The 27,905-nt window shown below is 36.0% G+C and overlaps 1 protein-coding gene across 1 annotated transcript; it reads left to right on the top strand.

The window, feature by feature from the left end:
• The first annotated feature begins 15,472 nt into the window (after positions 1-15,472).
• Positions 15,473-26,933, top strand: cabp4 (calcium binding protein 4). Its single transcript, XM_067393555.1, has 7 exons — positions 15,473-15,507; positions 15,589-15,784; positions 21,632-21,662; positions 23,865-24,008; positions 24,620-24,729; positions 24,899-25,046; positions 26,905-26,933. The coding sequence occupies exons 1-7, from the start codon at positions 15,473-15,475 to the stop codon at positions 26,931-26,933; spliced, it is 693 nt and encodes a 230-aa protein (XP_067249656.1).
• Positions 26,934-27,905: the final 972 nt, after the last annotated feature.

Below are 27,905 nucleotides of genomic sequence, written 5' to 3'. Positions count from 1 at the left end.
ACTTTCTACATATTAAGTAAGGTTATGCCTCAGCCTGCGGTTGGACTGTAAGATGTGGGTCATGGACTTACCGAATATAGCCCATGTCATTTTACTGGTAGCACTGCTCTAAGGGATCAACTTTCCTGGAGCATGACTCGGACTAGTTTGAGATTCCAATTGAGCATAGAAGCTTCAGGGCCTTTCCTAACATCGTTATACTAGTTTCTTGGAGCAATACTGTGCAAGGTGTATACCGCTTGCACACTGACACATCGGCTCAGGGCTGAAGCCTTCGAATGTTATCACCTAGGTTGTTAGATTGGTTCTAACCACAAGCAGGCATTGGTCAGCATGGCATAGTTGGCAATAACATCCCCACAAGTGTCAGTAATTGACTCAGCATAGAGTTCCCTCAAAAGGGATTGTCTGAAGGAAGACACTTCGGGCATGTCTGTGTGTCTTCCTTCAGACAATACGAATCTGATGAAGTGTTCTTAGGTGCCCCTCTTATACGCCGGAGTGCACCTTGCGATGTTATCGCACTGCATTGGCCAATGAATGCCATGATGGTTAAGGCCAATTCACACCACACAGACAAACACCAACAAACCACATTTGTTGGGTTTTCTCTGATCAGTGTGTGACCCCTGTTAGCATCTGTTGGCATTGATTGAAGTTTGTTTTCACCCAACTGAACATGTTCAATCAGTGTTTGTTGGGGCAATGTGAACAGGTATTTTTCATAAAATTCTAAATCCAACTGCCAACTTGTTTGTTGGTGTTTGTTGGAGTTTGTCTGTGTGGTGTGGATTGTCCTTTACACATGCCTCAGACACCGGGTTCCGCAAGGGCATGTCCCCATAGCATTAGTAACCAATGCAGCGTCTTGTTCCCTTTCTCAGTGAACCGGGGTTACATGTATGGGATTACATATGTCCAAATTCACAGTATTCATAAAACTGTAGGCGAAAATGACACTTTACTATCCCAAGAGGCCAAAGGAGAGGATTGGAAAATGGCAGTGAAGTAGTGCAACTGACAATGGTAGTTCACAAGACAATAAAAACATGGCTGATGTAGTAAGTCCAGATTATATTCATACTACACACATTCATACTATATAGAACATACTTCTTAAACGGTTGCGTAGTAATTACTTATTCAAAAGAAGTACCTACTCAGAGAGTATGCAATTTCAGATGCAGCTGTTGACTCATGTTGTAAGTTACAGCAGTAGGTGGCGACTGTGTCAGTAAGTGAATATTATGAGTGAATCACTGAGTTGTTAATTACGAGCAGTTAAATTATCGTAATTGATGATAGTGTTAATCATTACTCAACCGATCAACGGATGTGCGATATGATATGTTTTGATATGTTTTAATTTATGTCAGAGTTGAGTACACATTACACTCAGAGTGCATTTAGATAAAAGTTGATGAAATGGAAGTAGTGATATCTTCTGTATTGTGAATTAATTGTTTACAATAACATCTATAACATGCATTTTGAAAACAGATGAATTTTCATTTCATGCCAAGATTAATCTGTATTATTTTCTGAAAACAGAGAGCACTGCATAAATGGTGTCATGCTTGGTTCATGGCCACGCTGTCCCATTAGTTTTCTGTTTTTAATCTCAGAGGAATCCACCTCTGTCATCGTTCACCTTCACATACTGATAACATATAACATTGCCTGTCCATTTGAGACTCTTTGAATGTTCACCACTGTATTTATCCCTCCTTTTTGCTCTTTTTCTCTTTCATAATAGACAGACAGGTCCTATTAGCCCTCTGCCAGTCTCATCTGTAGTCCTGACAGCCAGTAAGCACTGCTGTGCCAAATTCTCGCTTTCCTCAGTTCAACAGACATATGACTTTTTTGTTCAGCTGTGGGGGAGACAAGCTAGTTTCCAGTCACCCAACTGCCTCACAAAACACACTCTCTCTGAAAAAGCTGAAAGCACTGTGTGGGTCGCAACAACAGTCATAACTCTTCAACAGCATTCCAAATGGAAGCATAAGTGGTTTGTTGATGACGCATTGCACACATCTTGAAAAACTTCAAAGGGTTACGATAGAATGGTCAAGCCATGATTCAGTTAGTAAATCTGTGTATCTGTGAGGTATATGGTAACGTTTGGTTAATTGACATGATACTGCATACAATACTGCATTAATGTTTCATACCCTCTTAGACGAAAAGTTTTTATAGAACCTGTCAGGCACTTTACCTTTTAGTGGTTCCCATCAAGGGACCATTTTATGGATTTAGTTTTAATTCATTTTAAATGTTAATTTCATTTTATGAATTAAACAGCTGATAAAGATACTTTAATCACTAGAAAAAAATTAAATAACCCATTAAACATTAAAGTATTATGGAATCATTTAATCATTTACCTTTTTGGAGGGTTTTTAAACCTTTTTTCTTTTTTAAATTACCATAAAATTATTTGTCAAAAGGTAATTTTAAAAAAGAAAATGTTTGAAAAGGTTAAAATATAATACAAATATTAATTTTAAAATATGAAACAAACATAATAAATCCATGTTATCAGTCAACTACTCGTTTATCATTTGAACTGATTCATGGATCAGCATTATACCGGCAACCAGTGAGTATTATGAGTATTATGAAAAGATTCACTTAAAAAGTTGTTCACAAACATCAGCTATTAAAAATACAGATATTAACAATATGGAAATTATAATTATTAAATTGTGTCTCTTTGAAACAATGGGTTATTAATCACAGGACCAATGCAATGAAAGAGAGTTTATTCATTCAGACAGACTATAAGTGATTAATTATTGAAGATGTTGCAAGACAGTTTAGAAAAGAGCTATAATTATTTTAATAGAAAATGTATTAATTGTCATTTATTATTTGGACCGATTCATGGATAAAGAATTTGGAAGATATTTTGCTCTCACCACAGGACTTTTCAGGGTCGAGGAAAATGAATCACAGAGCGGCAAGATTCTTTTGCGGCTTTGGAGTTACGTAACTCTCACGTAGCAGTGTGCAGTTATGCAGTATTTATCACAATGCGTACCCTGTCTGTCTGTGAACTCTCCTCTCAGGGGTTTAAATTAGTCGCTCTCCAGGGATAATCCTGAGCTGGGGACTAACCAACCACAGCACTCACAGCTTGGTGCTAACTCAGCCAGTTCACGTTTCCAAATGACCCAATTTCTCCCTCCCTCTTCATCTTTACCCTCTCCCCCTTGCTGCATATTCTCTCTTTTATACATCAACATCTTTTCCACCTTTCTTCCTTCTCTTGTTTTCTCTGATTATTCTTTCATTTTGCTCCTGTTTCTCCCTAATGGGGCCTTGCTTTTCATGCTGTTGACATGACTGATAATAGGTTAGTTTTACCAGGGAAACTGACATGGCTGTGACTGATAGCATGCTCTGTCCCTTTTTCAAATATATACACCAGAGAGAAAAATTCATATATGTAGATGTAGATATAGGATGTACAGGTTGGCCCTATTCAGCATACTGCCAGGAAAAAAAAAAAAAATAGAGAAATGGAGTGTGCCAGATATCACCCTTAGGGTAGGAAGATAGACCAGATCTGAAGGTGACTGTGGGTATAAAGAAAAGATAAAAATGCAAATATAATGAGAAAAAAAAGAACAAGAGAAAGGGAGGAAGGATAAAAATGAATAGTATAAATAGAGACATAAATCAACACTACAAACATGCTCATTGCAAAATTACTTGAAAAACATCAACAACTAGACGGATACGTTAGAATGTGTGCAAGAACTACACTTTTTTCCAAAAGGGGTTTTTGAAGCAATAGAAGAACCAATGTTGGATCCCAAATAGCTGAAATACCTTGCCAAAGCAAATTGTCCAGAAAAAGTTAGCTCCGGCTAAACACATTTGAACTACAATTGGTCTATGGCGATTATGTAATAGGTAAGTGTGGCTCTGGGGCTCTGCCTTCTTTGGTGTGAAAATCTTCAACAGTTCATTTCTTCTTTTCAGTAAAAACATGAATACACTGGAGAGCCGCTTTAGAGATATTGAAGTTGTAATTCTAATTGAAAGAGACAAAACGTCTATACTATCTTAAAAATAAAAGGTTCCAAAAGTCTTCACAGCGATGTCACAGAAGAACAATTTTTAGGTTCCCAAAAGAACCTTTCATTGAACAGTTCTTAATATAACCATTTTTTTTAAGCTGGGCACACATTTATCGACTATCTAAAACATTCTAAGACTGTGCTCAACATACAGCGATTGTTTCCCGTGACTGAAACCGATTTAAATACTTATACATGGAATTTAAAGTTGCTAAAGAGGATCTTTTTGTCGACTGAGAAACCAAAGACTGTTACTGAGTTTTTGAAATGAGCGCATGCGTAAGAACAACCCCCCTCCTTCGAAGGAACGCCTCCCAAAACTCGTAAACACTCGTATTGGAACACGAGTGTTTACCACTGGCATTCGCTGTGTCGTGTTAGTGGATTCATTATGTCGGACTCACCGCAGGTAACTCATAATCTGCAGTTGTTACTCCTGTCTCCTGACAAAAACATTGCATGCGGTGCCTGTGGAGTGTGGAAAGTTACTGGAAAGCGCAGCCGCGCTCGTCTCTCACAAGGAGCGTCATGGCAGTTATTGACAAGCCAGAGGGCCAATCGTTTACGCAATGGTCGTGTAAACGATTGGCTGATGTTTTTAAGGCCCTACCTCATGCACAGATGATGTATATTAAAATTATTCCTTTCAGTTCACCTAATAAATAGTCTTTTATCAGTTAGTAAAGACAGTTTCAAGTAATATTGCAAAAATGTATAAAACAAAACATCCTCTTTAGCACCTTTAAACACCGACTGTAATCGCAGACTGAACGCTGACTGGACTGGCTCTGACTGGACGCGTTTGAACGCGATCAGTCATAAGTATCAATTTACATTCATAATCGGCCTTACAATCGTTAAGTGTGTGCACGGCTTTAGTGTGAAGAACTTATCTGAAGAACTTTTTCATTTTTTTTGTGCATTGAAAGGGACCCACGGATGTTAAATGTTCTTTATGGAACCATAGATGCCAAAAAAAGAACCTTTAATTTTAAGAGTGATATACAACAGAGTGGAATTCAGTCAGCCAGTAAGGAGACCACATACAAAAACCATTGCATTTGGTTTTTTGGGCATGGTACTCTGGTAAAAGCTTCTCTTTTTAGTAGTAAAATCATGATATTCTAGTTTAAAATACCTTAAGGCACTATTTAAATTAGGAATGTACTGATATTAAAATTCTGGCTAATACTGATAAGCCTATAATTATTTAGTGTAATGAACAACTTATAAAATTACACATTATTTTGCCTAAATAAAATTTAAAAAAAAAAAAAAATTGCCTAATATTCATTTTGATTTTTGTTAAACACTCAAAAATGAACTTTCACTGTTTATAGTTTCACTCGAACCATCCATGTTCACATTACTTAAAAACTCATGCAACTACATGAACTTAATTCAACTGAGTTGTTTCTACTAAAAATTAGTATTATCAGCTTCTACTTAAGTGTTTGTTCAGTTAACTTAACATTGCTGAGTGAAACACACAAATTAATGTTGACATAACAGTGGATCCATAGTTCCCAGCATGCTTTGCAAGGGACTGCATTAGGAGAGTAAATTTAGGGATTAGTGTGTTAAAGTGTTATTTTATGTATTTTTCAGTAAAGGGAAAGATGTTGTTAGTTTATATGAGTGTTTAATGTTCAGTTACATTTAGAGTTTCTGTAATGTTTTTAAATTTTGTGTTCAGGCTGTGAGTTATTTTTTTTAGTACATTTTGTAGAGCAAATAGTAAATTTAGGTCAATAAATGTGTTCACCTTAAGTAATAAACATAACATTAAGTAAAATGCACATGTAAATATTATGTAACAGTGACAAATTCAAATGATTTGTATGTACTCAAAGAAATTGTCAGCTTTACTTGAAATTCTTTTGTTCATACAACTAAATAGTTATTTGTACAAATTACTCAATATAGTTGCGTGGAACCACTTGACACTGCTTTTTTATGTAAATCCAAAAATTCATTTTTTTGAGTGAAGGTTACATGTAACAGCATTTTTAAGATCATAGATGACAGCAAAGGTAATCTAAATGTAAAAACAGGGAGATCACACACAATTAAACATCAATCAATAAAAAAAACTATTAGATATCGTACCAATATATACTGCATCCCTAATGTAATGGTATGTAAAAATGGCAGTCATTCATTATGATGGTATTTATTACTGATCTTCATTCTATTGAATAAGCCCAGTATGCATTTGCAAGGCTAAGGTGGAGAAAAGTCAGACTTGTATGTGAGCAAGTATATTTACACATAGAAAAAGAGAAAAAATGTGTATGAGACAATGGTCTGTTTTTGAGTGTTGGGCCTATTCATACATCTCTCTGTGTGTGTGTGATACCAACAGCTGACGCACATGACAGCATGAGACATCTTATTTTTTGGTGTGTCTAGCGATTTTTAAAGCCATGTTTAATGAAGCTGAAGGCTGCCATTATGTTCAGCATCATTAGTCACCTCTAACATTCCGCACCACCACACCTAAACCCTAACCTATAACAGGCCATGTTCAAAAACACATCTCGCGTTACCCTAGCCCGCATGGATGAACACACTGCTACCCACTGAACGCTGAAATTTAAACATTGTCACTGCGAGCCACGCAACGACAACTTTTTTGCATTCACTAGATTTTTGAAGAATGGATCAATGCATATTCTGAGAATTTCACTTAACAGTATCTGTCATTTCCCTGAATATGGAGTTTATGTATAAGCAGTGCGAGTTTAATTCGCTGACTCCGGTTTTGTTGCTCGGTTTAAATGGCTCACGTCTATTGGGAGCTCACACTAGAATAACATTATTGCTTGACTTGCCTTTTGAAGAAAAAAAAAGTTGCGAGGAAAATGTGCAACGCAAAATCAGGCCTTTTTAGAGCACAGTAAGCATAATCGAGTGTAATAGACTATGACAGCATCTCTCCCAGCATGCTCACCTCAACATTACTCCCGCGCCAAGCAGCGATTAGGAGAAAGAACTGGAAGAAATGTGTCTTGCTTTCTTTTGACAAATGCCATGAAGGACAAGAGGGAAGAACAGATGCCAAGAAAACATGAATAGTGAATCTTGCTCTCTTGTCTCAAGCCTGAAAGTTGATGGATAGTGTTTTGGCATATTTGCAGTCCATATCTAAGAAGCTAATTCACTATAAGATGCGCAATTGATTTCTTTCTTATGATAATTATAACGCTTGACATACTGTAAACAGAAGTAAATAAGCTGCTGAAAATGGCTGGCATTGTGCAAGCATGTATAATCTTGAAATAATGTGAACCAATGACCTTTCTAGGAGTCATGAATACATTAAAAACCATCTGGCATAATTAGGCAGATGGAAATTAAGCATTATGTACAGTAGGCTAAAGTATATTATTCTGTATGTGATCATGCAAGTTTTTTTATTAACATTCTCCTAGCATTTTCCTAACCTTAGAGCTACAGAAACAGCACTGAAGAGGGGTTTGTGTTTCTTGGCCAGCTGTATATTTTGCTGTGAGCACAAATTAAAGATTTAATTATGCGACTTTTCATTATAAAGCTTTATTATGAACTTTGAATTCATACCCCGACTGTATTATTATCCATTTTTTATCTTAATTAAAATGTTTAATGATTATCTTTGAGACACAGTCTGATAACAAGATGAGCCTCTGCCCTAGGGTTAAGTTCTGTGGCTTAATTAAAAGTCCATGCAATGATGTATCCAAACTTTTGCTAAATACATGATCCAAATTTCGCCTTCATGACAGCCTTTCATTACGACCTTATTATGCGAGCTTATTTATGTCATGATTTGGAGCTGTAATTACATTCATGAACCTTGCAATCAGCTGTCACTGCCGTGTTAAGTGTTCATTCACACTTCATGAACAAAGTTGGAATCAATCTCTCGTATAAACTTGCCTGACCGACCTCTGGCTGATGTGGTCAGCTGCTGGATCTGTATCTTCATCTACAGTACACAGAAACAGTGTTTCAAGGAGACCAGGGCTAGCTGTCACACTTTTTTACTCAAGATCAATTTCTGTATAGACACATACATTAAAGTCTTGGCTACAAAAATGTTATTGATCATTTCCACCATAATTGGCCAGGAAAAAGACAACAGTTCATTTATCGCTCATTGATCTTTTGTGAAAACATGGCTGATGTTGTTGGAACCAGCCTTTTAAAGGGATAGTTCACCCAAAAATGAAAATTATCCAACGATTTACTTACCCTCAAGCCATCCTAGGTGTATTTGACTATGTTCTTTCAGACAAACACAATTGTAGATATATTTAAAAATATCCTTAGCTGTGTTTTGAAGCCAATAAAATGCATCCATCCACGAAAAAAAGAAAGAAAGTATTCTGTATGACTCTAGGGGGTTAATAAAGGTCTTCTGAAATGCAGTGATGTGTTTTTGTAAGAAAAATATCCATATTTAAAACTTCAAAACTGACCTGATGCACAACATAAAAATGAACACGGAGGCACAGAGGATAGAGCAAAACAAATCACCAGTCACTGATTATAAGTGTAAAATGATCATTTTGAAAGAGAAATGTTGGAGGAATTCAATATAAGAGGAGCTTAAATTTGTTGCACAGCCCTATTTGTTTGAACTGCGAGAGGCATCTAAGCTTACAATACTCCAACATCCTGTGTCATACATCGCGTCAGAAGATTACTCATTTAGTGCAAGTAGACTTACACATTCTGTGTACTGTCGTCCAACAGAATTGAATTGAATTTTTAAAGTTGTAAATACACTGTAAAAAATGAATGTGATTTTAACAGTAAAATACTGTAAAAATGCTACGGGAAAAAAACTGTAAATAGGTTAACAGTAAGTTTTATACAGGGAATTATATACATTATTATATACAGGGAAAAACTGTAAAAGCTCTTACCAGACATTTATGCCATTTTTACATTTACAATTTTTATAAGTAAAAAATACAAAATCAATGTATAATTTACAGTCGAAATCTTGTTTAAATAATCATTCTTATCAGTTATGTACATTAGGGTTTTATGTTACATCTTCTGTTGTTGAATGAATTTTATTGCATTATTGAAGTATTGTGGGTTACCATGATGGTGTTTTGCGTTTGCGTGAATGACTCTGTGCACCTTCTATATATTAGTATATACTTCAGCTCATGGAAAAGCTACTTGTGATGAGCTCTGATTCTTCATGTGGCTTTCTCTTTTACCACCTGCATTAGGTGGTTGTCATATGTTAAAGATACAAAACAGATTTTAGTAGTAGTGTACATTGTTGAATTTATTGGTTTACATTCAAATTTTCTTAAATTACAGTTTTATATTGTAAAATTTATAGTTTGTTCTGTAAATGTTTTTACAGTTTTTCTGGATTTTTTACAAAATTATTCTGGCAACCACAACTGCCAAAATTATTTTCTAAAAACTACAGATTTTTTTTTTTTACAGTGTATGAATATTTTTCTTTCAAAAATGCATTGCTTTTAATGGATGGATGCATTATTTTGGGCTTCAAAATGCAGCTCTCCATTCACAACCATTATAAACCTGGGAGGACTAAGGATATTTTTAAATATATCTCAGATTGTATTCATCTGGAAGTAGATAGTCATATACACTTAGGATGGCTTGAGTGTGAGTAAATCATGGGATAATTTTCATTTTTGGGTGAACATCCCTTTAAAGGCTTTTCAACATTAAAACAATTTTGAAAAAATGAAACAAATCGACTTCCCTGTCGGCGATTACCTGTTTGATTCCTTTTCTTTTTGTGGGTGCCTGTGTGTTATTCACAGGTGATTGACTAATTCGTGATTACAAACACCGGTGTGCATTTTCTCTCTCTATTTAAGCAGCCTCTTCCCCTCAGGGTGGGTGTCCATTATCTTTCAGGACTCTGTGACGATCCACCAGTCTTCATGTCTGTTTATCTCTTGGCTCAAGCCAGATTCAATTTTGACCACTTTTTATGATATGTTGTTAAATTAAAGCTCAAATATTTTACACATAACATGCTCATCATCTCCTTGTTTGTGGTGATCCTTTGGGATCACAACATTGACCAAATCTCTTCTAACAATAACTGATGGAGTGTGTAGCTTTTTGTTTCTTAAACAATCCTATAGGAAGACACATCATGGCCATATTCCAGGATGACAATGTCAAGATTCATCAGGCTCAAATTGTGATGAAATGGTTGGGAGGGAGCAGCATGAAGAATCATTTTTACACAATTACACTTATAACAAAAACTAATAAAATGACATAAAATGACAAACTAAAATGAAAACTAATAATTCAGAAAGTAAAAAAAAAAAAAAAAAAAATACTATAATATTATATAAATAATACTAAAATATAACACTGGTTAACAGAAACACATATTTATGTCTTTGGACTTTTGACATAAAAACATAGTTTACAGCCCAGCCCTGTGTGACAACTCGCCCCAGTAGTTTTATAACCATGCTGATATCTGTTAAACTGATACATTCAATCACAGACAAATGCAGAGCAACGTGTCTGTTTCAGACAGTCACATTCACAGGAACACTTGTACGGCTTAATCCAAACACATCATCAACAATCTCACATGCTAATCCAAACATATTTAGACAGATTATCACCTACTTGGATTATCAAAGGAGGGTGGAGGGTCACTTTCTACAGTCAATCCACACATTCTCTCAGAGGACGAGGAATTGATTTTAAAAGACTGATTTAAGTGGTTCTGGACTGCACATTTTGCTCCTCTCATTCTGAAGGTAAGCTGAAAATATAATGTAGTAATATTTTAGAGTATATCGTGCATAAAATCTTTCTGCAAAAAAATGTTTTTGCGGCTGCTAAAGGGCCTAATTGACTTCAAACGCCACAAACAACAAAGCACGTTCAACAGTAACATATCAGGCACATAATGACAGCCATAGTGGCAATCTTTTTCAAAAGCTTTGCTGTATTAGTATAGAAACTGACAGGAAGATAAGCTGTCATACCGTAATTACTGAATAATTATAGTAATGTTGAGGACATGAATGACAGTCAAAGAGAAGTGATGAGCCTTTGAATGCAGTCAGTCAGATGTAAAATTGTGTCTTGATGTAAACAGCAGCTATTCTGAACTGATAGAGGATTGTCAGGGGCTGCCAGGACGAACAAGATAAATCCCATCACTGCGTGGCCGTAATGGCAAAGGTGGGGGCCGGCCTCATTTCAGCACCATGACACAAAATCGGTAATGGGGATCGATCACGCCAGTCTGAACATTCCATGGGTATTGTTCTGTGGCTTGTTTTCAGATGTAACCCAGGAAAGTTCTTGCAAACTGTGATTGATCTAGTGCCAAAGGCCTTGTGATGGATCTCATGAGGAGATCACAAAACAAGGCAGATATAGTGAACAAGAGGCTTCAACTTACCGTTTTATAATGTACATCCTTAGCACACACACACACACACACACACACACACACAAATACGCTATACTGTTCCAAAAGTTCAAAACAAACAAGTATTTTACTCAGCAAAGAAGACATTAAATTGATCAAAAGTGACAGTAAAGACTTTTATACGTTGTTACAAAAAGATTCTATTTTAAGTAACTGCTGTTCTTTTGAAATTTCTATTCATCAAAGAATCCTGGAAAAAGTGCACAAAAGCAACAGAACTGTTGTCAACATTGATAATAAGAAATCTTTCTTGAGCACCAAATCATATTAAAATGATTTCTGATGGGTCATGTGAAACTGAAGACTGAAGAAATTCAGCTTTGTCATGATATGAATAAAATACATTTTAAATATATTAACATAGAAAACAGTTATTTTGAATTGTAATAATATTTCACAATATTACTGTATTTTTGATCAAATAAATGCCTCTGTAAGCATAAGACACAAATATCTTACTGACCCCAAACTTTTGAATGTATGTTTTTCTATAACTTTCAATTGAATTTTATTGTTTTTATAATGAGCTAATGATATTTTTTACACCCTAACTCTAAACCCAACCCACACTTTTTGCATTTTACATATCCATAACGACATTTACTATCTGCATTTACATTTATTATTACTATCTGTGTTGGACATTAGGTCCCCTTATCTATAGAAGCCCATTTCCGCCCCGGAGTAAAAATAAAACAAACAATTGTAATATAAAGTTTAAAATGAGAAATAATGTGAGATTGTGAAACAAGTTGCAACTCCAAGATATAAAAAGTCATAATTGTTAGATTAAAGCCAATTGTGAGATATGAAGTTTGAGAAATAAAGTTGCAATTACCAGAAATAAAGCTATGGAAGTTATAGTCATACTGCGAGAAATAAAATTGCAATTATGAGTTCAATTCACATTGCAAGATAAAGCCACAGTTGGGAGAAATAAAGTAGCAATTATTAAATATAAGCGCATTTATTTACTCTTAATAATGATTCTTTTGTTTTTCTCATTTAAAATGGCTTTCATACAGATCTTATATTTAAACAAATGACTGAAATCATTAAGCTTATAATGTAGATATTAGATATGACTTTCCTAGCTCAGTTTTGGTTCCTCCTAAGGTTTCTTCCTATCTATTTTAACTTCTTGGAGCAATTTTATTGCAATTTGCTGCTTTAAATCAATATAAATTTATATTATTTGACATTACAAAAGTAACAAAAGTTCTAACATATAACATTCACCTGACAAACAGTGAGACAAAGCCATTTGAAAGCCTGTATCTGATGCCCTTGGCTAGAACAGATCCCTCAATGTGATTGAGTCTTTCAGGGTGTGAAAGACTTCAATCTCTGAAGGTCCACGTTTGATCTAATCTGCATCTGTCAGATGCAGTCATTTTTGGAAGGCCAGCTCTGAAAGGTGGCTGCCATAAAAAAAAATAAAAAAACCTTCACTTCATGAACTTTACAGAAAAAAAAAGGTGTAGTTTGCAACATTCCAGCAAACCAATCATCTCATATGTAATTTTAGAAGTAATTACTTTCTGTATATCAAAACTCACAAAAAAAAGGATTGGTATCTTATTGCAATTAGGGGGGGAAATGGAGCAGTCTCATCTTCTTTGCCCCAGCACAGCTTTGGCTCTCTTCGACGATTCTATCAGTTCCATAATTATCCCAACACTCCTCTGTTAAATTATTCCAATTAGAGGAATTAGGAACTGAAATTGCTTGTGTTAACGTGCTGATTGACAGCAATTGGTCACTTAGTTTAATAACTCTTGTAGATTAGCGAGGCAGGTTTTGCCTCTTGGTAAGTGTCACTAGTGCACTGAAATAGATTCACCAAATTACCAAGAGCAGAAGGATCCCACGCCTTATAGTACATCTCATCTATTCAAATATGAATAATCAGCTTGCTGGACTGTGCTCCAAGAAGTAATTACACATTTTCTAAAGTAAGCTTTTATTTAACTAGTTTCTTCAGATTTAATTTATTGAGCCAACATGCTGATTTATCAAAGCCAGCTTTTTCATTACACACCAAATATGACACCCGGGGTTGCTTTTTAAAGAAAAAAGACTCATTTGATATCTCATTTGAGAGATATAATAAGCAAGTAAATAAATACATGGACATGGTACTGTATACTCATTTAAAAATATTGGAAATTACTGACTATTTTACCTGTAGCCTATATTTCATTTAAAGCTTCAACTAAGACAGAATAGAAATAAAATAAAGTCCAGAAAGTCCATAATGTACAAAACAATCAGCATAACATAAGCATGACAATTTTACAGTAATATTAATACTAAAGGTCTCTGAGGTCATTTTCACTACAATCAATAGTTGCAAGATGCCGTCATTTGCATCGCAAACGAACGTGTGTATGTAATGCGATTATGATACAAGAAACATGAAAGTAGCACCGGACGTGGATGCTCAGACTGATATACGTTGCTTTGATGGACAACAGTGCCGCCCACTTTTTCTTTGGCTTTGGTTCCTGAAGTAAATCACATCACTTTAATTTAAAGCAAAAAAACTATTTGAAAATCGGACAAAAAGACAAAGACGTATAACAGGTTTAATGAAGGAAAGAACTGTCAAATTAAAAATGGAGAACTAAAAAAATATAGTATTACAATATGGCTTCAACAAAAGCAAATACCATCAATTAACAACCTTGTAGCTCACAGTAGGTCTATCCATCTTTAAAATTCAATTCCTCTATGGAAAAAAGAAAGGGATTTCTGGAACACAACTATTCTACTCTATATATTGTATGTGGATAACACTGTCTAGCATAATTTGAGATATTTTTGAGATCTTGTTTGAGATGCATCATAATTACTCAAGTGTTACTTAGTCACTCTGCAGGAACTATTAGTAATCTGGAACTTTATTTTAAAGAGAAAAACATTTTTTCACTTTAAAATAATGGTCCAGATCTCTAGTAGTGCTTGAAGAGTGACTAGGTAACACTTGAGTAATTAGTGATGCATTTTATGATGTTGAGATTTAAAAAAGACAATCTCAGACATGTTAATGTTGTGATCATTAATAAGTATTCTTTTATAATTTGTCATAGTTATTAGTTTTTAATGATGCCAATCTCATTCATAAATTTTTGAACTGTATTTGTCCTGCATTACTTCCTGCATAGTTACCTAATGGCGGACCATTATTCTAAATTGTTATTGATTTCTTTTGGTTTTCCAACCATTGAACAAAGGATAACTGATTTAAATAGGATCAAAATGCCAGGGCACCAAGAAATAAATGTTTTTGTGTGAATGATTTGCTCATTTTATAATTCATGCTTGTTGCTTGTAAGGAGCCATTGACAATTTCAGTTTTAATGACTTGTTTGATGGGCAGAGGACAGACAGAGGTTTGCTGCTTTGCTTGGGCATATTAAACTGTTGATTGTAATTTATAGGCTGTCTGGTGTGCTTGTCGGCCTCCACTGTAATCCAATTCAGCGCTCAGAGGAACAGTCCGTCCTCTTGGATCTGCCGCTAACATGCATTTGATTATGCCGTGTGTCCTTCTCTTCAAAAATAAGCCTTTCTACAAAGGGAAAACAATAGCATCAAACTGTTGCCATTTGGAACGGTCACTGTAATTCCAGCCTATGACCTTTCTAACTATTATAATGCCAGGAACCGACCCAACAGGCATTCTCTCAACAGGAATCAGGCCTCTGCCCAACAACTGAACTCTAGGGTAAAAAAGCAGGAACTTGGCTGGAAAGCTGCTGCTATGTTTTATACATGTTAATGTCAATGGACTGGGCATGGTTGTATAAATATTACATGAAGAATTGTGTAACTACAATGTCAATGTGGACGAATTCACAAAAGAGATGGGAAAGAACAACATTATATGAATGAACTTTCCCCTCTCTCCTTTTTATTTACTAGCATGTCTCAGAGGAGTAAAACATCTTCAAGAGAAAGGTACGAGACGGCGCTAAATAAATACTTGCATTGGTTGAGATGATGTGCGGTGTGGTCACTACCGTTCTACTCTCCCTTTAGCATCTCCTCTGGTCCTCCATCCTCATCAGACGCTCATCCTCCACGCTCTGCTCTTCGTAACTCCTCCAAAGACTCAAAACACTCAGGTCACAGGGGCTCATCTGGCAGCCAAGGACGGCGAGGCAGTAGAACCTTAAGCCAGAATTCAGCTATTGCTGCAGCATATACACAGTACCTTAATGCTCTCTTTGGACAGGTAAACTAGAGTAGATCTTATATTTACTAGTTTTATCTAGATATACATTTAAATGCTTACAATAACAAAAAAAATGTATGTTAATACCATGCCATTTTTTAAGTACCTTGGAGCAATATTTCAATATGGGAATCACTCTTACACATACTGTGCTGATACTAGCTTTTATATATACCATGGTATTCAATGATTACAATATTCATGTATCATGGTATTTACATTACATTCTACTCAAAAATGTACTTCAAAGATTATATTGCTTTGGTACACATTCAGAAACATGGTATTAGGCCTACCATAGTACCACATCCCAAAAATATGATGATACCAAGGTACTCTTTTGCTTTCAGCACAGTATTATTTACATACTATTATTGTATTTTGAATTTGAAGCTTTTTTAAAGGTGCAATGTGTAAATTATGGGAGGCTCTATTGTCAGAAATCCAATATAATATACATAGCTATGTTTTCAGTGGTGTATTAGGGTGCGTTCACACTTGTAGTTCGGTTCGTTTGGTTCATTTGGTCCGGACCAAAGAAGAAAAAAAAAACATTTAGTCCTGGTCTGATTAGCTTTCAGATTGGTAATTTTATCACCTAACCACAAGATACCGAACCTTGAGGCATAGGGGATACATTCACAACCTGATTGGTCGGATTTTATGACTTATTGCCTATTTTGAGACGGAACTTACCGAACATCCAAAACAATGTTGTGTGCTGAGGTAAAGGCGCTTGTTGTGTGTGTGTAGCCTGCATGTGATGGTATTTGGCCAGCTGGGAACTCGTGAAGAGCTTAAAAAATGTGTGAAGTAGTCAAAACAGCGGCGGGAATCCCTCCGTCACTGCTTGGAGACGCGTGTCTGATGCCTGTCAAGGCAGGAACACACCAAGTACGTCGTTTTTTTCCCCCGGCCGATTCGAAATGTTGAATCGCCGTCGGAGCTCGTCGGTCCGTCGGGCCATCTGATCATTCTGATTGGCTGTTCAGCTAGTGCCATCTGCTGGTACGTAAAGGCATTTCATCTCACGCAGGCGCAGAACTGACGTGCTACTTGGCCGTCGGCTGTTTAGCGTCGGTTTGGTGTGTCAGGCCAACTTTGGACCCAGACGCTGCAGACGTGAGCCAACCCCGCAGTCTGCTTTCATCGCCACTAGTTCGTCGGCGTCGGCTTGGTGTGTTCTGGCCTTCATGGGCAAACTCGCGACTATGACAAGAAAAACCGACGTGCGTGAAGTCCTTTTTAGGGTCTCGTCTTCCTGTTTTTGGTTTGTTTACATGTCTTTGATCCGTGTTGCGTTCATATATCATTTGAACTGCACCAGAGTTAGTTTGGAAGCGGATTGAGACCCACCTTTTCAGCGGTCTCTGTCCGCTTGTTTGGTGCGCACCAGGGTTCGGATGGCAGCGTTCACACATGTTCAAATGAACCGCACTAACAGAGCAATTGCACCAGGGTTCGTTTTAATCGAACCAAACATGAAAAGTGTGAACGCACCCTAAATGCTTTACATAATGAACCGTTATGTTTTTACTATCTTAGAATGAGCCATTTCTATCTTCATACACCGCGGGTCCCCTTACATGTTAAGTCACCATTTTGCGCTGACATGTTTCTACAGCAGCCCTAAATGAACAAACTGCTCTACAGAGTGTGTTTGATTGACTAGCTACTCTCTGCTGTCTTAGACGACATTTTTGTCCATTGTTGGCCACCATAGCTTCTCTATATTGCAATTCGCAACCTCACCGATAGATGCAGCAAAAATTTACACACTTCACCTTTAATATATTCAGTTTTAAATTTTTTGTCATTTTTATTAGTCTTTAATAGTAGCTTTAATTTTCTAATTACCTTTAATTTTAGTTTTAATTTTAACAATTTTAGTACTTAAAATAGCAAACATCTCTACTTTCCAGTTAAAGTTAATTAAGTTTAAGCTTTCATCTAATATTTATATATTTAATTTTATTTCAGCTTCAATTATCAAAAACGATTTAATAGTTTTAGTTTACCATAACAACACTGGTTCAGCATCATGGTATACCATCTGATACAATCGCTGTACTATGGTATCACCATAGTACTGGGAAAAACCATCCTAAGTCATCCTAAGCAGGTCTTAACTGGCTTAAGAAGATGGTCTATTATTCTGGCCAAGCTGGCATTAAGCTGGTCTGACCAGTTGAAAAGTGCCTAAAACCACTCTAAAACCAGCCTGAGAGTCCAAATAAGACCAGCAAAATAGCTTAGATTTAAAGGGTTAGTTCACCCAAAAATTAAATTTCTGTCATTAATTACTCACCTGTATGTCATCCCAAACCCATAAGACCCTTGTTCATCTTTAAGATACAGTATTTCTGATGAAATCCAAGGGTTTCTGAACCACACATATGCAGCAATGTCATTGAACCTTTTGAGGTCCAGAAAGGAGTAAAGGCATCGTTAAAATAGTCAGTGTGATACAGTGTTTCAACCTTAAATTTTATAAAGCGACGAGAATACTTTTTGTGCATAAAAACAAAACAAAAATAATGACTTAACAATTGTAACTCGTCATACGTAGTTGACGTAGTGAACGCAACACAGGCTTCTGTGTTCTACATCCGAACACCACCTCAGTATTGGCCGACATATCGCTTCATAATATAACATAAGGTTGAACCACTGTAGTCACGTTAACTATTTTAACAATGTCGATGCCTTTCCCTTTCTGGACATCAAAAGGTGCAATGACGTTGCTGCCTATGTGTGGTTCAGAAACCATCGGATTTCATCAAAAATATATTAATTTGTCTTCCGAAGATGAACAAAGGTCTTACAGGTTTGGGACGACACGAGGGTAAATGTAAATGTAATTTTTGGGTGAACTAATCCTTTAAGATGTTTTTAGGCAGGTGAACCTTTTATAGGTGTCTAATGATGAACAGTTTGTCTTATTTTGGATTATTCAAACATATATATACAGGATCAGCGCATCTTTATTTAGCATGAGGTCAGGTTCATAATCTGTGATATGTCTGCTGAGAAAATATTGCCTCCTGTCAACGCACTACCTTCCTCCTCAATCAGGTCAATAACAAGTGCCAAGTCAAGTTATTTTGGTACACTGAAGCCCAGACCCGAGCATGCATCTTGCTCCTGCTGTTAAAACTGATGCTATGAATCTGTCACGATTCATTGAATCATAGTCATTTAAACTCAGAGATGCTTGATTATATTTTCAAGAGTACGCCTGGAGATCAGAGAGAGCCAGCGAGCAAGAAAAAGCCAGAAAACAGAGAGACTGAAGAACAGTAAGAGAGATAATGGACAGAGTCTAAGAGACAAAGGTGCTCTGACACAAATTGGAAAATATACCAATGTATGCACAGCCTAAAGCTCCATGGTTTCTGCTTGGCAGATTGGAGGAATGAATGAAATAAAAACAGATAGACAGGGGACCCTATTAGCATATATCTATGGGTAAATAGCCTGAAGCCACTCACCAAGTTGCGTAACCGCTACCTCTTCCAGAGAAATCTATGAGTAATGCATTATTTTTAATAATAAATATGTGTTTTAGGGAATTTGGAGGTCAAACGTCCAATAAATGCACTGAATGAAACACTTGAAAGACGACAATGCCCTTGGGCATCAAAAATGCAACTATTACTCAGCAAAGCAATTACAAATCAATTAAGCCTAATAAAAGTTTTAATATACATATACCCAATAGGCTTGCCGCAGTAGTCTGTTACCATTGTTACATGGTGTTCATAGTCAAAGCCTACTTGCAGTGGATGTCATAGGCCGCATGCAGCCATGTCCTCATCTCATATATGAAATGATTTGTAATGATCTTATAGGATTGCTAAAATCGTGCCAAATAAACAGCTGCAGAAAAAGTTAGGTGCCATGTAAAATGTAACAAGTAATTGCATTATTCATCACAAATGTATTGGAGTAAAGACTACTTATTAAAAATGTCGTTAAGTAGAGAGTAAAATTTCCTAATATCTTTGATACTATTACTCAGTGAAACTACAATGTAGCCAAAAAGTTATTTAGGTACAGTAACTGATTACATTTACTCCGGACTAAGCAGGAGTCATATTTCACTTATTACATGGCGAGAGTAAGGAGAGATGACTAACAGGACGATGGCAGAGGATTTGGTGCGCAATAGATAGCCCCTCCCCCTCCGGTGTTATCGGTAATACCAGTGTTGTCATAAGTTTAAATACCGGTGACATTCCTAATATCCATGCTGTATTAGATTAACATAGCGGTTACGAAGTTATCTAGTTGGCTAAGCACAGAAACAGTGTCCAGTGATGTGTATAATTTTTCGATGTTAAAATACTTAATATGCAGAAATAAAAATAAGTAAGCAATTTGAAGATTCTCTATGGTGCTATAAAAATATTAATGTTGGTTTAAATAGCCAGATCAACCCAACATAGAATCACTGGCTTAACCAATAGCACGAGTTTGGGGTATGACTACTTATCATTTGTACTTCATGATAAAGAAATAATAATAAAAAAAATACATTTTTGAAGAAATTCCAATGAACTGCTAGACTGGGTAAACCCAGCCTGATCTGCCGGCGATTTGATTTCGCCCGGCAACTCAGTCCGGAAACCCGTACATTCATTTCTTCTGCATCTATTACACTTTTGCGGGAACCAATCACAGACTGGCTTATCCACCTTGCTCGCTACTGGCGGGTACAGAGCTCTTTCTATGGCTCTGGGCGGTTTAACACGATGACGTCTCTCGCACAACCGTCAATCCAATTCCTTTTAACCTCTCAACGATGCCAAATGACTTCTTTAGTTTAGCAAACAAATCGCTCGACTGGGTGTAAATACCACTCAATTTCATGTTTCAATCGCTCGATGCCATTGCTGCTTCTGCAAACCGCTGATCAATGCTACAAACCAATACAAACTAAGCCTGTCTGGAGTTTTCGCATGATCACCCGGATCGTTGATCTGATTGGTTGAAGGACTATCCAATTGCATGAATAATGCTTGTTGATCACGCCTCTTGTGCAGTAGGAAATACATAGCAAACTCCCCAGACCAATGTTCAATTTTAAATTGAGCTTGGTCTGGTGATAGCCAGACAAATGAACTGCTTTAAATTAAAAAAAAAAATTACATGCAACTTTGTAAATGTAATAAATGTGCATACATTCATGTGTATTCAATTCTGAAAGTGCTAGTATACATGTATAGTCAAAAGTCAAATTTACTGTATTTATGTTGCATATATGTGTATTGGTTAGATAATCATATAAAAGCATGCATATGTCCATGAATCTGAATAAAACTGCATGTGAGGATATCCAGTTATCAAATACAGCAATAATATTTTATAATACTAATTAGCAATAATTTATAATTTATAAACCATTTCTCTCCTTACCTTTCTTTTTTCCCTACACATTGCCTCTTAACGATTTACACAGTTTATGTTTGCAAAATAATTAATTTTTTTCCCGCATCTCCCCCCGTTCTTTGTTTGTATGAGCGTTGATGTGAAGCATGGTAGGGCATGTTATGGTCTAATCCAATTATACAACAACCCACCCCCCACCCCACCCCCCACACACACACTCTATGCGTCATTGTGCCACTGAGCAGCTTTGATAAGCGTGCTAACATAAACCTCAGTTATTAGTGATTAAAAATGGGCGATGTCTCTAAGGATGTTCAGCTCTCATGCTGTAATAATTTCCATATTTAGCTGTTTTTTGTGTCACATTTTTTTTCCCCTCATTGTCATTTTGCTCTCTCATCCCTCTGTTCTTCTATCTTTCTATTGCTCTCTTTCTCTCACATTTACTTTCACCAGGACAGAGATTTAATGCCAGAGGAACTAGACGGTATGTACAAAACATGCATATTTAATATCCGAGCCATTGCACAGCACCTAGACAGACAATATGCTACACACACTCAGCATAAGATAAACAACTGACAAAATTCAATAACATCTGACACAAATAAATTTGATTAAAAATGAAATGGTATTTTTATGAATAGTGAATGGCATTCAGTGGATGGAAAAGTAAGCAGCAATAATAATACCAGAGGGGTGAGTCAACCTGTGCTGATGGTTCAACGCTTAAGCTGCAGAGTCATTTAGATTATATAACTGGTACAGTATGTAGCATATCCTAATGTAAATGTCATTACAAGTGACAAATTATGTAATCAGATTATTGTTTTCACATTTTATGTTTTGTGTGCTGTGTAAACATGATGGTTACTGTAGTTCTAGACTAAATGTGAACTTGCATTTACTCATCTCACTTGCACAAAAACAGATTCAGTATTCCTCAAAATGAAAAAAAGAGTGCAAAAAAAAGTTAAATAACAAATATACTTTATGTATTTAATCTCACTAATAAGCAAAAATGACAGATAAATATCAGATTTGTGTTTATTTATTTATTGCTAAAGTAAGTTGAACTTTCTTCTCCTGCGTCCCATGCATTGCACTTTTGGTGCAAAAGGGCCTTTACATTTGAACTTTTTTTGGTTAAAAAAACAAACAAGCATACCAAAACCAGGTCAGAATATAATTTCCTGATAATTTACTCACCCCCATGTCATCTTCATGTCTTTCTTTCTTCAGTTGAAAAGAAATTAAGGTTTTTGATGAAAACATTCCAGGATTATTCTCCTTATAGTGGACTTCAATGGACTCCAGACGGTTGAAGGTCAAAATTACAGTTTCATTGCAGCTTCAAGAGCTCTGCACGATCCCAGATGAGGAGTAGGGGCCTTATCTAGCAAAGCGATCAGTCATTTTCTAAAAAAGATGAAAATTCTATACACTTAAACTATAAACGCTCATCTTGAACTAGCTCTCTTCTTCTTCTCTATTAGAATTCCGGCAGTATAGACACTGCTAAGTGTATTACTGCCCTCCACAGGTCAAAGTTTGAACTAATTGTTATATACTTGCACTAGCATATTGTATATGAGAATTTAGTTCAAACTTTGACCTGTGGAGGGCAGTAATACACTTAGCAGCATCTACACTGCCGGAATTCTAATAGAGAAGAAGAAGAGAGCTAGTTCAAGATGAGCATTTATGGTTAAACGTATAGAATTTTAAAAATATTTAGAAAATAACTGATCGTTTCACTAGATAAGACCCTTATTTCTCGTCTGGGATCGCGTAGAGCTCTTGAAGCTGCACTGAAACTGTAATTTTGACCTTCAACCATTTGGTGCCCATTGAAGTCCATTATATGGAGAAAAATCCTGGAATGTTTTCATCAAAAACCTTATTTCTTTTTGACTGAAGAAAGAAAGACATGAACATCTTAGATGACATGGGGTGAGTAAATTATCAGGAAATTTTTATTTGAAAGTGAACTAATCCTTTAATATGTGCTTTCTACACTCTAAACAATGCTGGGTTAAATATGGACAAAACCAGGGATTGGGTTGTTTTTACCCAGCCATTCTTTTTTCAACCAAATTTGGATTTATTTTTTTAGCCAGCAATATAGTAAAAGGCATGTTTTTGCTCCCTCCCAAATAGGGGAAAATTTGTGGGGTATTTTAAGCTAAATCTTTACCAGACCAGAGACTTATATTACATCTTGTGAAAGAGGGCATAATAGGTGCCCTTTAACCCAACCTGCTGGGTTTGTCCATATTTAACCCAACTTGGGTTGTTTTTAACCCAGCATTTTAACCCAGTGTAAGTACTAATAAACAGCCAATATCCCGGTAATATGTATGCTAATAAGAACTGGACCCTAAACTACAGTGTTACCACTAAAATAATAAATACAATTTGGATACAGTTAAGAAGGCCATGATCATTAATGTGGGATGGGCCAAAAGCACGATTTTGTGTTTTAAACTATTCACCTCTTACACAATATTTAGTCTTTATTTGGAGACATTCAGAAAACAGTCTGTATGTTAAAAACAAAAACTTTAATTTTTAATATTAATGTTTTATAAAATGTTTCCAATTACAAATATCAGAATACTATATATACTCTAAGTTGAAGAAAAGTTGGCAATGTGATTAAATGTGATTACATTTCTTTACCCTTCAGAGCTGCATGTAGCATTTAAAGAGTTTGACTATGACCAGGATGGGTATTTGCACTACAAAGATGTTGCCGACTGCATGAGAACCATGGGATACATGCCAACAGAGATGGAACTGATTGAAATCATTCAGCAGATAAAAATGAAATGTGAGTGTGTGGGCTTAAAAACAGTTTCATATGTGTGTGTTTCTATTTATACCCTGCCTAAGCTTTTGACCTACTCCGTTCAAACGTTTGAGGTCAGTAAGATTTTTTGTTTGTTTGTCTGTTTTGAAAGAAATACTTTTATTCAGCAAGGATGCATTAAATTATTCAAAAGTGACAGTAAACACATTTATAAAGTTAGATTTCCATTTCAAATAAATGCTGTTCTTTTGAACTTTTGAAAAAGAAGCGTCACGCTTTCCACAAAACATTAAGCCACACAACTGTTTTCAACATTAATAATAATAAAAAATGTTTCTTGAGCAGCAAATCAGCATATTAGAATGATTTCAGAAGGATCATGTGACACTGAAGACTGGAGAAATGAACATCACAGAAATAAATTACATTTTAAAAAATATTAAAATAGAAAACAGTTATTTTAAATTGTAATAATATGTCACAATTTTACTATTTTTACAGTATTTTTGATCGAATAAATGCAGCCTGCGTGAGCATAAGAGACTTCTTACCAACTCTGAACTTTGAACGGTAGTGTATGTCAGTTCAAATGTAAAGATAAGTGTGTTGATGTGGCATGTGTGTGTTTGTAGGGGGAGGTCATGTGGACTTTGATGATTTCTGTGAATTAATGGGGCCAAGGATGTTGGCTGAGACTGCTCATATGGTCGGTCTAAGGGAGTTGCACTGCGCTTTCAAACAGGTGAGTATGCACTCTAAAGTTGCCTTCAAAGGAAGCTCACTTTAAAGTGTGTATTAAATAGAGAACAAAACCCCACCAACATCAAATCGTGATATACTGCATCTTTTCCCAACTCATAAATAATATTATATCTTCATAAAATTCTGAGTTTACTCTATGTCTCTCTTAGTTTGACTGTGACGGTGATGGACGGATCACCTTTGAGGAGCTGAAAGAGTCCACAAAGACGTTGCTGGGTGAGAAACTGAAGAAAGGAGAACTGGAAGAAATTCTGACAGACATCGACCTCAACGGAGATGGGAATGTGGACTTTGATGGTAAGGAAGGCAGCATGCTTTTGAATATGTAGTACTCTGGGAACTGATGCATGAGTTTACAGGTGAGTAGACTTTCTCTGGACTATTGAGCAAAGTAGATCAAAGCTCAAAACGTTCACTGAGCAGTGAACAAGCAAAAGAAAGGAACGTATAACGTAACAAACATGGAAAACAACCAGAGGTGTAAAGAGTACCTGAAAACCATACTTGAGTAAAAGTAGATACCTTACAGCGAAAATTACTCCATTACAAGTTACAAGTAACCAATTCAGATACGACTTGAGTAAAAGTCTTAAAGTATTTGATTTTAACAGTACTTAAGTATTTTACTTATGTTGAATGTCGGCTTAAAGATGCACTAGTCTTCGACACCTGAGAGACATGCCAGTGAAAATAAGAAAAAATTGATTTGTAAGATGAGAAATTGTGTTTATTTTGTAAACTCAAAATAAAACTGAACACCTCAATATTGCAATAAATCAAGGTCGACACAACAACCTCTTAAACTACAAACTCTCAAGTCTCAGTTAAGCTCAAGTGCACAAAAAGGCAATATCTTTCAAAAAGGTCTTGTCAATATAATGAATAAATAAAATAATGTTAAGTAAAATAAAATAGTCAATGCCTACTTGCACTGGATGTGCTGATTTCGGCCTCATCATGACCAAAATTAATAAATCAAACACCTGTGATTCAGCAACTCTCATTCAAGTAAAGTAGCCTTGTTGACAAGTTTGGGTGAGTAAAGGCAAAACGCACAAGATATAGTACCTTCAGTGCCCTTAGATGGCGATATATCGCTTCTTTATATCAGATACAAACTGCTGCAGAAAAAGTGCCATGAAAAATGTAATGTGTACTTGCATTACTCATCACAAATGTAGTGGAGTAAAAAGTACATTTACTTGCTCAAAAATGTAGTCAAGTAGAGAGTAAAAGTTGCCAATATCTTTGATACTCAGTACGACTACAAAGTAGCCAAAAAGATACTTAAGTACAGTAACTAATTACATTTACTCAAATACTTTAACTCACTACAGCAATAACCAACCACTAAAAACAATAGCAAAACTCGAGAGCGCCATCTAGTGGCCAGCAGATGAAACAGCAGCAGCCTCCCTTTTTTTCCACTGGAAGTAAATGTGGCTCTTGGGCCTTTTTCTGAACCCCTTTACTATCTGCACTGCACTATATCACGCCATCTTTCATTTTTAAAGGCAGCGAAAGTGAGGCTGTGAGGGATTGACATGCATCTCTTCAGTGGGCTGCACTGTTATTTTGTGTTTTTGGATTGTTCTGACACTGAAAAAAAAAAAGAAGAAATTTCAGTATACAAAAAAAAAAAATAAATAAAAAATAAAAATCCAGACAACATGATCTGTGGAAAATTATATGTGATCTAAGAGCTTCATACAGCTTTTTATCGCAGATGACACGGCAAGTCTATCCCTCACAGCCTCGCTTTCATACCCGTCATGGCGCTGCTCTGAATTAAGTATATAATTCCCACAGGGGACGTTTGCCCCAACTGTGGAGCAGAAGACACCGCTCTCAACATTTATAGTTACTTGATTTTTAAATAAAATGGAGTTATAAACGAAGGAACTTGACTTATCTCACTTCCGGCCACCTCCATCTTTAATCTCCATACGTTATATGAAGTAAGTTTGGTAATGTAAAGTAATACAAATGTGTTTACCACTTTCAAGTACTGGATAGGTACTTCTGAAAAAGGCTTTATTTTCACACATATTTCATACGGAATCCCCCAAGTGACATTTCAGGAAAATTTCCTCACATTAGACAACAACCAAGAGCTTTAAAATGAACTTATAGTGTTGTCTTTGTTTTCTTTCAGAGTTCGTCATGATGCTGTCTCTCCGATAGCTGAATGTTTTTCCATATGAAGAGCTCAGTCGTCATGTAATCATCAAACCTGCCAGTCAAGTTGTTAAATATGGTGTACATAAACTGCTGAGATTTATGTATTAACGTTAGAACTGTATAGACTACAGAGTATTTGTATTCAATAAAGGTCCTAAACTGAGTGAGAATCTTCTGCTTGTTGTTTGATAGAGCAGTGTTTCTTAACCAGGGGTCCATGGACCCCTAGTGATCCTTATAAATCGGTGGTATCAAACTCAATTCCTGGAGGGCCACATCATCTCTGCACAGTTTTGCTCCAACCCTAATCAAACACACCTGATCCAGCTAATCAAGGTCTTCAGGATTACTAGAAACTTCCAAGCAGGTGTGAGTTGCAGCTAAACTGTGCAGAGCTGTGGCCCTTCAGGAGTTTGAGACTAGTTATAGAATATCTGAATAGGAATTTTTGTATATTTTGTCATTTGACATGTTCCCATAAAAGAAGAAGATAATATATGTATAATATAACTAACAAAATGATTAAATATAGAAAAAGTCAATTAGTAAATTATACATGATTGCATTTGGTCGTCACAAAGGAATTAATGATACCAATGAGCCAATTTTATTCTTGAGTCCTTGAGGATGGTTCCAAATATGACAGGTCCATTACTCAAAAAAGGGTTGAGATTCACTGTTATAGAGGATGTTGGATTAAATAGAGTACAGGACAACAAATCTAGGAGTTATGAAACAGCTGTTGTTGCACAACCAGTGACGTTGCTGCAACCTAGTGGAGGATATAGGTATCAATAATAATATTTTTTTATTATCTAATAAAAATAAAGATGACAATGATGATAATAATAGTAATAAATTAGGCTCCAGTATCCCTGCGATAAGTGGTTTGGAAAATGGATAATAATAATAATCCTTGCGGACCTACATAGGACAAATAGTTTAGAAATTTGACAGATGGCTAATAATAATAAT

This window comes from Chanodichthys erythropterus, chromosome 9 (genome assembly GCF_024489055.1).
Source record: "Chanodichthys erythropterus isolate Z2021 chromosome 9, ASM2448905v1, whole genome shotgun sequence".
Lineage (NCBI taxonomy): Eukaryota > Metazoa > Chordata > Actinopteri > Cypriniformes > Xenocyprididae > Chanodichthys > Chanodichthys erythropterus.
This window is presented reverse-complemented; position numbering and strand designations above follow the sequence as displayed.